At 40.5% G+C, this 14,490-nt stretch overlaps 3 protein-coding genes across 4 annotated transcripts in view; 1 reads left to right on the top strand and 2 right to left on the bottom strand.

The window, feature by feature from the left end:
* tacc2 (transforming, acidic coiled-coil containing protein 2) overlaps positions 1–2,978 on the bottom strand; it is a 56,536-nt gene extending 53,558 nt beyond the window's left edge. Inside the window, exon 1 of the mRNA XM_035531450.1 lies at positions 2,386–2,978. Coding sequence (XP_035387343.1) covers positions 2,386–2,496 — 111 coding nt within the window. The 5' untranslated portion in view covers positions 2,497–2,978. The remainder of the gene's footprint in view (positions 1–2,385) is intronic.
* A 95-nt stretch (positions 2,979–3,073) lies between these two features.
* Positions 3,074–8,168, bottom strand: nsmce4a (NSE4 homolog A, SMC5-SMC6 complex component). Of its 2 annotated transcripts, none has more exons than XM_027029582.2 (11): positions 7,861–8,168; positions 6,768–6,999; positions 6,579–6,659; positions 6,326–6,456; positions 6,002–6,147; positions 5,764–5,863; positions 5,577–5,667; positions 5,061–5,155; positions 4,580–4,628; positions 4,287–4,372; positions 3,074–3,897 (listed from the first exon to the last, which is right to left on the bottom strand). In XM_027029582.2, the coding sequence occupies exons 2-11, from the start codon at positions 6,982–6,984 to the stop codon at positions 3,817–3,819; spliced, it is 1,077 nt and encodes a 358-aa protein (XP_026885383.1). In that variant the 5' UTR covers positions 6,985–6,999; positions 7,861–8,168; the 3' UTR covers positions 3,074–3,816. The 2 variants fall into 2 exon arrangements, with proteins under 2 accessions (XP_026885383.1, XP_026885382.1); XM_027029581.2 differs by lacking the exon at positions 7,861–8,168 and adding an exon at positions 7,680–7,853.
* Positions 8,169–8,378: 210 nt separating this feature from the next.
* On the top strand, positions 8,379–12,414 carry LOC113589766 (HPS6 biogenesis of lysosomal organelles complex 2 subunit 3). Its single transcript, XM_027029563.2, has one exon. The coding sequence runs from the start codon at positions 8,613–8,615 to the stop codon at positions 11,160–11,162; it is 2,550 nt and encodes an 849-aa protein (XP_026885364.2). The 5' UTR covers positions 8,379–8,612; the 3' UTR covers positions 11,163–12,414.
* Positions 12,415–14,490: the final 2,076 nt, after the last annotated feature.

Genomic DNA, 14,490 nt, shown 5'->3' with positions numbered 1-14,490 from the left:
CAGGGAGTTTAGCTGGAGTTTTGTTAGGAAACTGTATTTCTGTATATCTGGTTCAGTGGAGAAGCAACAAGTGTGTAGAAAAATGACCACCATGCTTGTGCAATGCCTCCATACACTATTAGTGTGAACAGAATGGACTTCCAGGCCTTTTAGGTAAAGATGTGTTTGTGCTTCTGCATGTCATAATTGTGTTATTTGGTGCTGCTGTTTGCTTGCCTCTTTCACTTAGCATGGTAAGATGTCATGGTGAATATTGAGCTTAGTTTCATATGGCCCTACAGCATATATATTCATATACACAGATCAACCACAAGCACTGCATCTGCAGCACATTTTAATGACAGTATTTGTATTCTGAACTGTAGCTTACTTTAACGCGAAAACACTGATTTTTTTACTAGTAAGTTTTTCAATCATAAATTATATCAAAAATGTACACAGTTCTGTAATAATTACATCCAACAAGCAGGTGTTGGTAGTAGGTCTAGGTGAAGATTAACTGGGTCAGTTCATAAATTAAATTAGACCAGAGAGTAACCAATAACAATAAGTCACTGTCCTTCTGATATAAAAAACTATTTGCTCACTCACCTTAGAGTAGCAATAGCCATTACTCCTCCCAGTTCATGAGTTTACATTTAGCTGGAGCAAATACTAAGCAGACATGTAAATCCATTAACATAATCACAGCTTTTAACTAGCAAGCCCCTTCTAAGGAAAGCAGCTCACAGCGGCACTATATCTGTCCACAGTCGTGGAAAGGTGAAGGAGGGGGCAGTTAAGGGGAGAGTATGGAGTGGAGGAGAGGGAAGAGTATGAACTAACGGTCATGCCAGAGGGGGGACACATTCTCCCTGACAGGGCAGGGGAGACAGAGACAGCTGGACAGGACATGCCACTAGGTAACACTGTAAATAAACAGCATACTGCAGGCATATAGCCAGGGCTTCACCCCCTACCTCACACCCCTCAGCTTCAGAGTGTGTGCTAAACAATGACACAGCATCTTACCCTCGCCCTAATGCCATGGCACTGGAAAACCCAGCAGGAGTGTTCTCATGATTTCTAATCATATCCATGCAGATGCCCCAGCATGGATTTCAGTCTTGTGTTTCTTCCTAACACCTACTCTCCCACAGAGAGTAACTCTTTTACTAACTATTAGTTAAGGTTATGCAACAGGGTACATTTCCCAGCCTTTAGTCGTTGTCCATCATGCAGTGGAAAGTGAAGGGATATGGGTGACTTGTATCAACATTAGTAAAGCCAGGGGCAAAGGGCAGAGGGGTTCAGTGCATGCATTTCCAGCTCATTTCAGTTAAGCTCTAGTTTCACAGAAACAAATCTGTTACCATTCCAACACCGTGATTTGCAGCTGAATAACGCTCACCCCTGTGTCCACCACTTTAAGGAACATGAAGACATTGCCTGAGACTGGGTTTGAAATGGCATCCAACCAACAGACACCACCGTGTAATTACATCCCACTGGTAAGTTAGAATTGAATATTTATTCACTAATAACTAGAAAGTATGCAACACACCTGTCACAATGAGCCGTAAAGCATAAGGTATGTGGCTGGTAGGATCACAACGAAAGTCAGTGCAGTGTATAATCTCAAATGTCAGCTGGAGAACAGCATGGCAGATCAAAAAAGGACGGCAATAATGATGTAAACAATCCATGTGTCTCGCTCCGTTTGGGCCCAGAGGAATGGTACTGAACCCAAGGGAACTGAACAACCCCTAATACAACCACCCCTTTAAGCATCCTATCTGATAATGACAACACATATTATTGTTATTTTTATAACATGGCAGTAAGCTATAACAAGGCATACACAGCATCAAAGCACTACCTGCACGCTCTATCCCTTAAGCACTTGCAATCTGTATACCCACTTATGTAACCTAACAAAATGTTGATTTTCTAATTTCAGCCTATGCTTACATGGATACATCTCCTTCACTACACAGCCGATGCACTAAAACGGCCCATCTTATTCTGTTCCATCAAGGCTCCACGCCCCGCCTCGTTCCCAGTCTTATGCCCTGCATGCTGCGTCTTTGTTCTGCTCCTCCCTCTTTTCCTTTTCTCTCCATTCTGCTCCACACACTGCCTCTTCAGTCCAGCCGCTACAGCTACAGGCCAGTGCTGCCGGCAGCAGCCCTAATCCTCACCTCCACTCCTTCTGGTCTCTCCCCCTGACGTCAGTACATCCAGCATGGACACATCGCCACACCCCATCCCTCCCTCCTTTTCATCCACTCCTCTGCTCCGCAGTCCCTGAGCACTGATACTCCATCCACACCCATACATATCCCAGTGTTAGCTCCTCAGGCACTCTGGGTGCTGTCTGCCATGGCATGGGTACGCAGGTGTTACCTGGTTATGTGCGATTCCGATGCAATTCCCCATCCTGTATTCCATGTCCTCCTGAGGAGAGGTGATGGCAGCACTACAAGGCTTGCAGAAATAGTCTCTGCAGAACTGCATCTCCACTACAGAAACATGGCTTCACAGAGCTGGCTTGGATGCATGTGAGCAAGTGAGTGCAAGTGTGCAGGAAACGCCTTAGTGTGTGAGTGGATGTGTGAACAACAAGCCTTATCTACAGCAAAGCCCCGGGATCATCTGTGACATGCATCTTCAGGCTCTGTTACATAAAAGTGTAATTATATAAATAGCATAATTAAAGAAAATGAATAGAAAGGAGGGCTTTTCCCTTCCCTCCATTCCTTAAGCCTGGAACAGCAGCACTGCGAATGGGTAAAAAGCCCCTCTATTATCCACAGAACCACCAACAGACATGAGCAGGAAGGGGGTGGGGGTGTGAGACAGAAGCAGAGCGTGAGATGCAGCGAGGAGAAAGGACAGAAAGGAAGAACGCAGCTACCATTTTAAAGGGGCACATTCCTTTTTATGATGCTACCCTGAGCCTCAGACAAAATTCCCCAAAGCTGCCCCCTACAAAAAAGGTCCACTTGACTGAAATGTGATTAAAAAGAGAAATGTCTCATTTTGCTACACAATAGGACTTACACTTCTTTATACATACTGTTGCCATGGTGGGTTCCCAGAAATAAACCATTTATTCCACAAAGGTCAGCATACTAATATTTCAGAGTCTAACTGACATTACTGACATGTAATGCCCCAATATGTATAAAAAAACAAAAACAAAGCAACAACTTGATCGAAAATAATTAGCAAATGTATTTTAATCACAAATATTTACACTGGTATATAGACTGGTTGTTTGTATTTTTTAACATTAACCTGCCTAGGGACTGTAGATGAAATATCCATTTGGCAAAATTTTGCACATTTGTATAAAAGAAAACTTGTGTTGACCATTGAGTACTCACATTGTTAAATAAAGGGTCAGAATACATTATCAATTTAAAGTCTAGCTTAGTCTACCCATTATCCACCACTTGTGTGCAATTTTGCACCAATCTTCCCTGACCTTGGAAACTTCCATAGGATACCTCCAATGGGCTTGGGATAGATTGGAAACAATCATACATCACCAGTGTTCTAGTTTTTCAGAGGATTTTCAATAAGGAGACTAAAAAGCTACTCATTGAACAAAAGATTATTTTCTGTTATACATCTGTGAAATAAAATATGACTAATGATCTTGGTTTTGGTATGTTCAAAGACTTAAAAAAATAACTGTCACTTTACATTTGACCCCTTTTACTTCATTTGATATTTAAACATATTAAATGTATGAACAAAAATTAAATTCTTTACTCAAAAGGTAAAGTGTATGTACATAAGTATAAGATGAGTATGAACACGTTTATTTGTTTACTCTTGTCTGTCTTCTTGTGATGGTTCTTCTGGCGGGGGAATCAAGCCGTCTTTTATGTCAAAGGCCTTGATGATCTCCTGCAGAACAAAGTAGAGTCTGTAAGAATCACTAGTCACAACAAATGCGCAAATGTGCAGAATACACAGTAGTGGACTGTTATTTTGACAGCTGAATAAATGCAGTTGCAGAGAATGTGTTGTGAGATAGAAACAAGACAGGTTCTCCTAAGGTGTATATTGAAACTACCTCCTTCTCTGGCTCATATGATCAGCCTCTGATCACAGTGAAATATTTTACTGTTGTTATCAGTGTCACACTACACATTTAATACAAATAGAAACATGCATTCCAAATGAGCTGATGCATTATGAGGACAGGTGTGGCCCAAGACGGATGCGGTTCTAGGTACATCCACTGGTTTAGGGTTTAAGGTTAACTGCAGGCATGTGTATTAACAGGAGCTTACCTTCCAGCTGGCTTGACTGATTGAGATGATACACTGCTGACGAGTGGTGGCTCCCCCAGGCTCTACCTCACCTTCCTCAACTGGAACTACAGGGCACAAATATACACAAACCTATCCAAAGGCACACTGAGCATGGTTAGAGTATCAATGCATAATAAGTGCTAACAACAAAATGGCTGCAAAAATATAATTTACTCTGAAAACAAAGACATGCATAACCCCAATGAAAGGCATAACATGCTACAAATCTGGCAAGATTGCATTCTGTGATGTAACACTGAAATCTATCTTACCTATGCACGGAAGCTTTTCACTATCCAGATAAATCCTTGCCAGACCATCCTGAGACACCAAAGAGGGACAAATAACTTAGATAAACCAATGTACAGCAGGCTGCACGGCAACCTTAACACAAGCTAGTGGCAGAAATTTCAGTGATGGTTGACTACATCACATCCACTAAAACTCAAAATCATCAGTGGCAAGGCTAAAAACGTTGATATTTCTGTGAGGCAAGTGGTTGACATCAATCTCAATGCCTTGCAGCAGGGCTATTTCTATGGTTAAACATCTGACTCAACTTGTGAAGAGCTTTGAGTTTATTTATATGACAGAGAAGGGAAACCGCTAAGTTGCTGGAGTCTTTTAGAACCTAATATCTTTGGATCTAGTGTGGGCTAGTGTTTTATTAAAATGTAGAAATTGGATAGGCAATAGGCAAGACATAAATCTGGCAAAGACAAATCTAATCCCCAGACAAGTAATTTCACTTACCCTGATGAGGAATGAAGTGTGAAATATATTTTCCACTGTCCGGGAGAAGGACGTAGGATCAATCACAAAGTCGTAATAAGGTATAGGTGACTCCGCTGTGGAGATTCAAAGTAAAGTCATTATACTTTAGAAATTACAATGATTTCTAAAAAACCTCTCCCTCCCTCTCATATAAATAAAACACACATATATATATATAAAAATAACACACATACATATACACACACACATAAAAATAATACAATATATAAATAAATAATACACACATATACACACACATATACATACACTATGTATACATACATATATATATATATATATATATATATATATATATATATATATATATATATATATATATATATATATATATATATATACACATACACACACACACACACACACACACACACACACACACATACATACATTTGTGCATACATAGACATAAAACCACATACACTATAGTACAATTTACCATTACTGCCAGGAATTAACTACAAATAATCTACTAACAGTTATCAGCATAGTATTTGTTGAGGAATCCCAAAATCCTCTCGACCTCTTTCTCTGTAGCTTCCTGATGTGATTCTTCCATTTTCTTTAACTGTAAAGATAAAATGAAACTGTTGTGTATTTAATCTAAAAGAACAAAAATGTTTAGAAGTATTGAAATACATAAAACAAATAAATTAAATCAGACCTGAATGGGCATGACTCGTTTTGCTTCTTTGCTGGGAGCTTTCCTTTGTCTCTCAATACGCTGCCGTGGTGGTGGAGGTTCAACCAAAAATGAGCCCAGCCTAAAATTCAAAATAAAATACAAACATTGATAAAGTGAGGGCAAAAATCAGACAGCCTAAAACTGATAGCGACTGAGACAAAACAAAGATTAAGCATGTCTGTCCTCTGCAAAATGCATGTTTAGTTGGAACACTCACATGTAATGGAATGAAGGGGCAGTTTTGAAGCAGCTTTCCACTCTTTTGGAAAGCCTCTGCCAGGCATCTGGAGGTAAGTACCCATCTGAGCAGTCATCCTCATTACCGTCCTCTTCTTCTAAGCGATTAAGACCCATAAAGGACAACTGTGTTGCAAAAAAAAAAAAAAAAAAGTTTAGAAAGTAATAAAAAGTGATCAAATTAAGGTAATTAATTATGTAATGCAATGAAAACCAGGTTTACTTGGCTGCCTAATTTGATGTTAAAATAATCTGGGGGGAAAAAAGTGCAATGAAACACAAGAGTAAAACAAACAAATCTCACCAAGTGCTGGGCATATGCAGAAGGGTCAAAAGATGAGCCCTCTGCATGCAGCTGGCTGGCCTTCTCTCTCCCCAAGTCTGTGGCAAGGACCAGAAGCTGAGCATCCAAAGCAGCCTCCCGAGCCTGCCTGACTGAGAAGAAACACACAAAATGTCCTGGAAACAGAACTGGAGCACAAAAGAACGGCAGAAAACAATTGCCACATTATGCAGAAGAGAGATTACAGTTGGTGGATACAAAGTGCATATATTACCATTAGCAAACAACTTGTTGGCTTCCTCTAAAACATCAATTAGTTTATTGTTAGCAGGGTTCAGCATGTCTTCACGATTTTCTGTAACAAACAAAACAGAAGGGATTTTAGTTCTGAAGAGTAATAGCAATTACAAGACAGCTGAGTTTAAAAAGATAGATGTGAGGAGAGCCCAGTGCTGAAACTCACGATGAACAGAGTTGATGAGATCTCTGTACTGGCTCCTTATCTCCCTCCGACGGGCTGGGTCATCATCATCTTCATGGATCCCTGATGGACCAGCACCTTCATCCTCATCACCTGTGTCAGCCACTCGCTCTGTCCTATTGCGGCCACCAAATCCATTGGAATGTCCAGCTGACTCCTCCTGGCTTCCTCGGCTAACTCTCCGCCTTGACTCGGCCATCTCCAGGATGGCCCTCTATAAAAGGGTGGAAAACATTTGTATCTTATACATTTATATTGGTTCAATTAATGCAAAAAGTGTAAAACAGCATACACATAACACAATACCTTGATGTCCAAGCCATTACAAAGCTATGCTAGCTAGATGTGTCAATGTTTGAACTAGGGACCATATTTATCGAACTGTGATGAAATGTATCTCTATAGTTATTGGCACGTGCCAATGTGCCCAGCCAGGTTGCTAGTTATGACTTCGGACATAATACCTAACATAAATAAACCAGCTAGCTAGGTTAGATATCTAGCTGGTTTACTAGCTATAATACTTCAGATTTTTTACTGTAAGCTTGTGTGATCTAAACTAGACACCTTGAAACGAAACATTAAAGCACGTTTTAGTAACTAAAATATTATTTAAACGCGTGACCACCAAACACGACAAAAGATAGCTAGGTTATTTTAATAAGACTAGAAACAGGGCCCGGGATTATGACCGTCAAGTTACCCATGTCTTGAAAACTACCCAGCTAATAATAGACAATGCTAGCTAACGAGCAGAAGCTAGCTAGCAAAATTTGCTCAAAGTTCGTAACTCAGTTGGTTAGCTATTCGCTAGCAGCTGACTGTTGCTAGCTAGTTAACGACACGTCGGTCAATTTACATAGCTAGCCACAGAAACGCAAACAAGTCATGTACCTGCGGACTGGCGCACTAAAAAACGAGCACTGCACGACAGCACCGCGTAAACCTTAACCTCGCCACTATTTTCACTACAATCACCTACTTCGTTCACTTAGTTACCAAATCTACCACATAGCTAACGAGTCCACAGTCAAGCGAGAGAACGGCTCCCCGCCAAAATAAACAAGGAACTTGCCTACTTCCTGATTTCAGTCTTTGAATTAGAGTCGCGTTCAAGTTACGTTGAAATTAGTTATCCTACCGTATTTATGCGTTAGCCTATCACTATATTGTTTTAGATACCATTTATTTGTTGTAAGGAATAGGAACAGAACATATAAATGTCAATTAAATATTGTCGTGTAGACTGCATGAGACGCCTTTCTGGAAACAAGAAACTGCCACCTAGTTGGCAGATGACAGGACTGAAAATCTGAGCAGTTAATACTTGTATTCAAAGTAAATTTCAAAGTGATTATTTGTCATTTTTAAAGGTTAGTCTTCTACACGAAATCGTCACAGTAAGGAAGAAGTCAAGGTACAAAAGTGTCATGTGTTGCTGTGTATAGTTGCTGATCTTCAAGTCATTACATCCTCAATACCGTAGCTGTGATGATGTGTAGATCGCTGGAGTGCATAGCGCTTGTCGCGCGAATTCGTTTTGACTCCTCCTATTGAAAAAGGTCCGCATAGTTTCCGGAAAATAACAAACTCGTGATGTTAGGAGGTGAGGCAGATAGAAGATGAGTTGGTGAACAAAAAGGAAGGTCTGTTTCTTGCAAAGATATTTCATAACTAACTATACTGGAAGCGTTGCAAACATCGAAAGGCAGAGATGTTCGGCATTTGTGTGTTGTCAGTGCCTTAAACTAACGTTTTGAGGATCTGGCATCGACTGCTTACCATTCGGTTTGCTTCCTTGTCTGGATTTCTTCAACTTCAGCTAATATGACACGGCATGCTTTGGAGCAGGTGACAGATTTTGGTGATTTTACAAGGGGTAAAGAATTGAAAGACTTTTTGAAGCAGTCGTACTCCAACAATTCTAGGAAAAACTGTTTATCAAATGTTCGGGTCAGTCCAGATGGGCGACACATTCATGTTATCCTGCATGCTCCGAATACTCCGAAAAGTGATCTCATGACATATGACAAGTATCTAAGACCTCAACTTGTACAATGCAAGAAGCATTTCGATTTAGTACTGACACGGGATGTCCCAATAGTTGACCTAATTTACTTCGATCAAAGCAACACTGACGATGGTGTTACTCTGCTCGGAATAATATTTGAGAACGGAAAGGCTGAATTCTGGAAATTCTCCGAGCGTAAGTCTGGATGGCACTTACTTCAAACCGTGGATCTCTGTAACAGTCCTAGAGCTAAAATCAATTCTGTTTGCATCAGTCAACATTTTATCATATGGTGTGAAGAGAGACCTTCAAACAGCTCTTCAGTCCACAATGTTGCTTGCGGTAACTTTAGATTCTGCATCTGTAAAAGATCTTTTGATATAAATGAGGGGGGTGTCTGTTTAGGGGGTGTGAAAACTGCTATGCACAATAATCCTCGTTATTTGGTGATCAGTTCTGGGGATATAGTGTATTTGCTGCCTGATATAAAGGAAGAGTCTTTCATCAGTATTTCAAAAGTTTTTTTAACATGGTCACCACAGCATGAAATCTTTAAAATTCTCAGTGCCAGTAATGGAACACTCCTTATCAAAAATTCCACAGCAAATAAGGAGTCTGACTTCAGGCATCTGGTCACCGACTGCATTGGAATTCTGTCCATCATCACCCCTCCTGATGTGTATAGTTTTTGCCCTACTGGATGTGGGGATCTCCTGCTCCTCCTCAGTTCTGGATGGGTGTGTATAATGCAAAGAGATGGCGTTCTACGTCAAATTTATAAACTTCCTGACAACTGCCTCACTAATTCTGGGGTACAAAACAGCCTAAACATTTATCATGACATCCTTGCACTAGCTGTGGGAAGGATGATGTATTTGATTGATGTTAAGTGTGGCCTAGAGCTAGACAGAATCACTCTGAAAAAAGAGGGCCTCCTTTTTGTGAACTGTTTGGATAGTCATTCCCCACAGATGCTCTCAGAGGCTGGCTTATTTGTGGTCATCCAAACAGAGGCTGAAGCCAAACCCAAGGCATCAGTAGTTCATTCAGAGACCATTCACTCAAGTGCAGTCTTGGTTGAGGCTGTGTTTGAGGAAGCATGCAAATATTACCAACAGAGAAGTCTTAGCACCACAAAGCTAACAGCAGAGAAACTCAGGACAGGTGGAATGTTTCAGGCACCTATCTCACTGGCAGCCATCATCAGTGATTACTTGACCAACCAGACAATAAAAATAGCAGGGAAGGATGCTTCAGGACATGGTAAATTGTTAATCTCTCTTGACTCTGAGCTCAAAAGTCTTATTGTTCTGGAGGATATTAAAACATCAATGGTGAAGGCTTCAGAAAATGATCTAGGGAGTTACTGTGAGACCCTTGTTCAACAGGAAATATGCAGACTGCTCAGCTCAGAAATGGATAAGGAAAACCTTCAGTACCTGAACAGTATCTTCCACTTGTTCTCCACTGAGGCCTGGCAAGCCATACAGGCTGTTCTCCAGCTCAGATGCAACGGTGCGGGATCATTATCTACCAAAGCTCCTTCTGAATTGTGGAAGATTGTCCTAAGCCCTATTCAAACAATGGCTACCTTCACCCAACAGAAACATACTCCGGCCAATGCTGTGCTACCTGTCTTTGAGTTGCTGTGTAAATCCATGTTTAAATTTCAACCCAGCTGGCTTCCCAGGTTTCTTGAGCTGGCACAACAGCAATCAGGTACCTCCTCCAACTCATCCTGGAATTATGGAGTAAAAGAAAGCTCTGAGAGTCTACCCTTATATAAGCGGGTGCTTGCTATCGTCCCTTGCATAGATGCTTACCAGGACTTGGAGGTGGAGCTGCTCTTATGTAGCCAGCGGCCTAATGCAATAATGCAAGCCCTCCGCATCCTTATAGGGCTAGGTGAGTGGGGTCGTGTTACCCAGGTAGCAGAGAGGTTCTGCCGCCAAAGCCCCCTTCTCAACAAAGAGATTTTTACCACCCTGCTGTGTGAGGTATCCCAGCATAGAGACCTTGACCCCTACCTAGATTTACTGTGGGCCCTTTGTCCAGAAGACATGACTGTTACTGCAATTCTGAACATAGTGCTGAAGAACATGCCCTCTACTGCACAGTCCTCAGGCCCATTCCAGGGACACACTAATGACAGCCAACCAACCATTGGGGTCCTGAAGCCTCTGCTGAGTAAAGTTCTGCAGCGGGAGACCAGACCGAGACAGAGGTATGCCGACATCCTGCAGTCTCCCTCGCTCCCTCCCCCAGCACCTCCACGACAGGTCAAAGACCTGGCAATGGTCAACACTGAGCTGGACATTGACCAAAAGGAGAGCCCTCCCTCTGGGTCTCAAGTTAACCATATGTGACATTTCTACCCGTCAGTCCTCTTACTTCTTTATTGATTGGGGTTCATGCACAAGACACGTTTAAAACTCCACTTCTTGTTCTCTTTATTTTGGATGTTCCAAAATGCGATATGGATCCATTACTAGATAAAGGCTTTAAAAAAAAGTTGATTACTTTGTATGGAACTGCAGTTTTGGTAGTATGTTAGACTACTCAAAACATGCTTGTGATGTTATTACATTTGAAATGTTCTAGCATTATTATGTTCTTGATTTGTTTTTAACAACATTGTACTTAGTTTTTTGTTTGTTTGTTTTTGTTTGTTTTTTTGACATGATTGTGTTTTAATTTAATTCCATGGAAAGTTGTTTTTGCTAAACTAAAAACATGCTCTTGCCTTATTCAGATATGTCTGTGATAGGAAAACAAGTGTGGAATTGTCCCTTCATGGCGTATAGCGAAGATGCTTTGCAAGTTGCTTTGGTGGAAAAAAGAATAAACAGTTCTTATCCGTGGCCCCACTGTCGGGTAAAGGTTAGCAGCAAAGTGCTGAATAGCCTTACCTTGGAAAAACAATGTTGGGGGGCTTGGTGGAAGGAAAAGGCAAAGACATTGGAGCAGGACACCTGCTGGTGTGGGGTCCCACCAGCTCCTGATGGTGAAATTTAAATTGCTACTGTTGACACTACATTATAGAACATGCATCTTAAAAATCCATCAGTCATTTCAAGAAATCACATATGCATCGCCAAATAAACTTTTTTCAAAATGGTTTATATTAATGAGTTGAATAAGTAAATTATATATGACAGTGTGTTGTGTCTTAAAATGCTTGTTCACAGCTTTAATATTTAGCTTGATAACAAGAATATGGACATGATACATTTCAAACATAGTTTGCTTTTAAAAACATGGATCAGTTCTTGGCCTATTAGAAACAAATATTTTTGAAGACATTCTATTATTGAAGATGGAATGGAAAATAATTAAAGATGGTTTTATATATGCCATTTTTTTTTGTGTGTTGCCGTGTATTATTTTAAAGCTGTTCTTTTTTTAATATTCAACACTAGAGACCAATCTAGGGACCCATGTAGACAGCAGTCTCTACTAGTCATGTTGCATTTAAGGTTTATATTTGTTACTGTGATGTTTTACTGATGTTTTGTTATTTCCTACAGGATTTTGAATTTGATGACATCTCAAACTATTGCTTTTGCATAATTCCTATATGAAATGTTAGGTAAACTAAGCCGTTCCAGTTGCTACTAATGAGCTTCATGTTTTCCCAGGGACAACAGCAGCAACTCATGCAAAAACAGATTGAGCAGGAGGCCTAAGATTGTGCTATGTGCATTGCATCCCCATGCTGGATTTCACACACTCACCAGGCCCATAGAAATCACATTCCAAAGAGACACAGCCCTGCTTCACATTGAATTTCCAAGAAATTGCATTAAGTAGTGAGACTTATTGTGAGACCCCTCTCTGGTTCAGTGGGGTTCATTTGTTAGTTTTCTTTATCAGCCACTCTTTTGCATCCCAAAATCACAAGTGTATACTTGATGTTTCTGTGATTGCTGCTCGTTCTGATGAAATTTGCTTAGTTATTGCTGTGTAAAATGTTTTAGGGCCCTAGTCTGTGGACATGGAAATGAGTTTCATTCAGTGGAAGATAAGAGTTAATAGGTTCATAGAAGAATGCTTTGTTATGAATTAAATGTAAAAGTTAAAAAAAAAAATCTTTGTATGTTGTACAGAGCTTTTTAAAGCCCTTTTATTGTTGTAACTATATGTATTGTGTACTAGGTTCATGTGAAGTATATGTGCAAAAGTATTAGGACACCTACGTATTACACCTAGAGGAGTTTTTATAACAACCCATTCTAAATCCACAGGCCTTCATATGGAGTTGGTCCCCCCTTTCAGCTATAATAGCTTCCACTCTTCTGGGAAGGCTGTGTTCAAGATATTAGAGTGTGTCTGTGGGAATTTTTGCACACACAGAAGAACATTTGTGAGCTCAGACACTCACGTTGGACAAGAGGGCATGGCTTGCAATCTCCATTCTAGTTCATCCCAAAGGTGTTCAGTGGGGTTGAGATCAGGAGTCTGTGCAGCCAAGTTCTTCCATAGCAAACTCACCCAACCATGCACAGTCATGTCAGAACAGGAAAGGGCCTTCTCTAAGCTGTTCCCACTAAGTTGAAAACATAAAATTGTCCTAAAAGTCTTGGTTTGCTGAAGCATTAAGATTTCCCTTCACTGGAACTAAGTGGCCTAGGCCAACACTTAAAAAGCAACCCCACCGCATTATCCATTCTCCACCAATCTTTATAGTTGGCACAGTGCAGTCAGGCAGGTAATGTTCTCCTGGCATTCGCCAAACCCAGAGTCATGCATCAGACTGCCACAGAAAGTAGTGTGATTCGCCACTCCACAGAACACTTTTCCACTGTGTTTTGTGGTTCACCACCAGTGCAGAGGTGGCATGGTTTACACCACTCCATCTGACACGTAACATTGTGCTTGGTGGTGTAAGGCTTGCATGCAGCTGCTCGACCATGAAAACCCATCCCATGAAGCTCCTGGCACACTTTTTTTCCTGTTGTTAATGAAACTCTAGTTATTCAGTTAGCAGAGCATTGGCAACTTTTACATACTATGTGTCTCAGCACTCTGCGACCCTGCTCTGTAAGTTTACATGGAGTTACTGTGGCTCCTAAATGCTCCCACTTTTCAATAATACCAATTACAATTGATTGTGGAATATGTAGGAGGTAAGAAATGTCACAAACTGACTTGTTGCCTCAGTAGCATCCAATTACAGTACCATACTCGAATGCAGTGGATTCTATAGAATGACCCATTCTTTCATAAATGTTTGTAAAGGCTAACTTCATGGCTAGGTGCTTGATGTTATACACCTGTGTCAGTGGGACTGAATGAAATACCTGAATTCAGTGATGAAGAGGTGGGTCACAATACTTTTGTCTATATAGTGTAGAAGATTGTATTGTGCTAGTGAGTATCATTCCATAATTGAAAGTATTCATCTAACTATATCAGCCTGTTTCACATCCTTAGAATGGAATAAATACTTGGAGTTATTTCCTGGCAACTAATTTTATACTAGAAAACTATATTTTTCTTAACCTTCTACACCACACCCTACATATTCACTTTGAGAGCATAAACCTTATTTTCTGTTTCTGTAATATTTTCAGAAATAATCTGGTTTATCATACATCTGAATTGGATTAAAATATTTGGGCTTTAACAGTTCTCTATAAAATGGTGTAAATTCAACTATGGGGTATGAGATTATAAATTTTTACTTATTGTCAG

This window comes from Electrophorus electricus, chromosome 11 (assembly GCF_013358815.1).
Source record: "Electrophorus electricus isolate fEleEle1 chromosome 11, fEleEle1.pri, whole genome shotgun sequence".
NCBI classification, from domain to species: domain Eukaryota; kingdom Metazoa; phylum Chordata; class Actinopteri; order Gymnotiformes; family Gymnotidae; genus Electrophorus; species Electrophorus electricus.
Note: the sequence above shows the minus strand (reverse complement) of the source record. Positions and strands in the feature narration are given on the sequence as shown.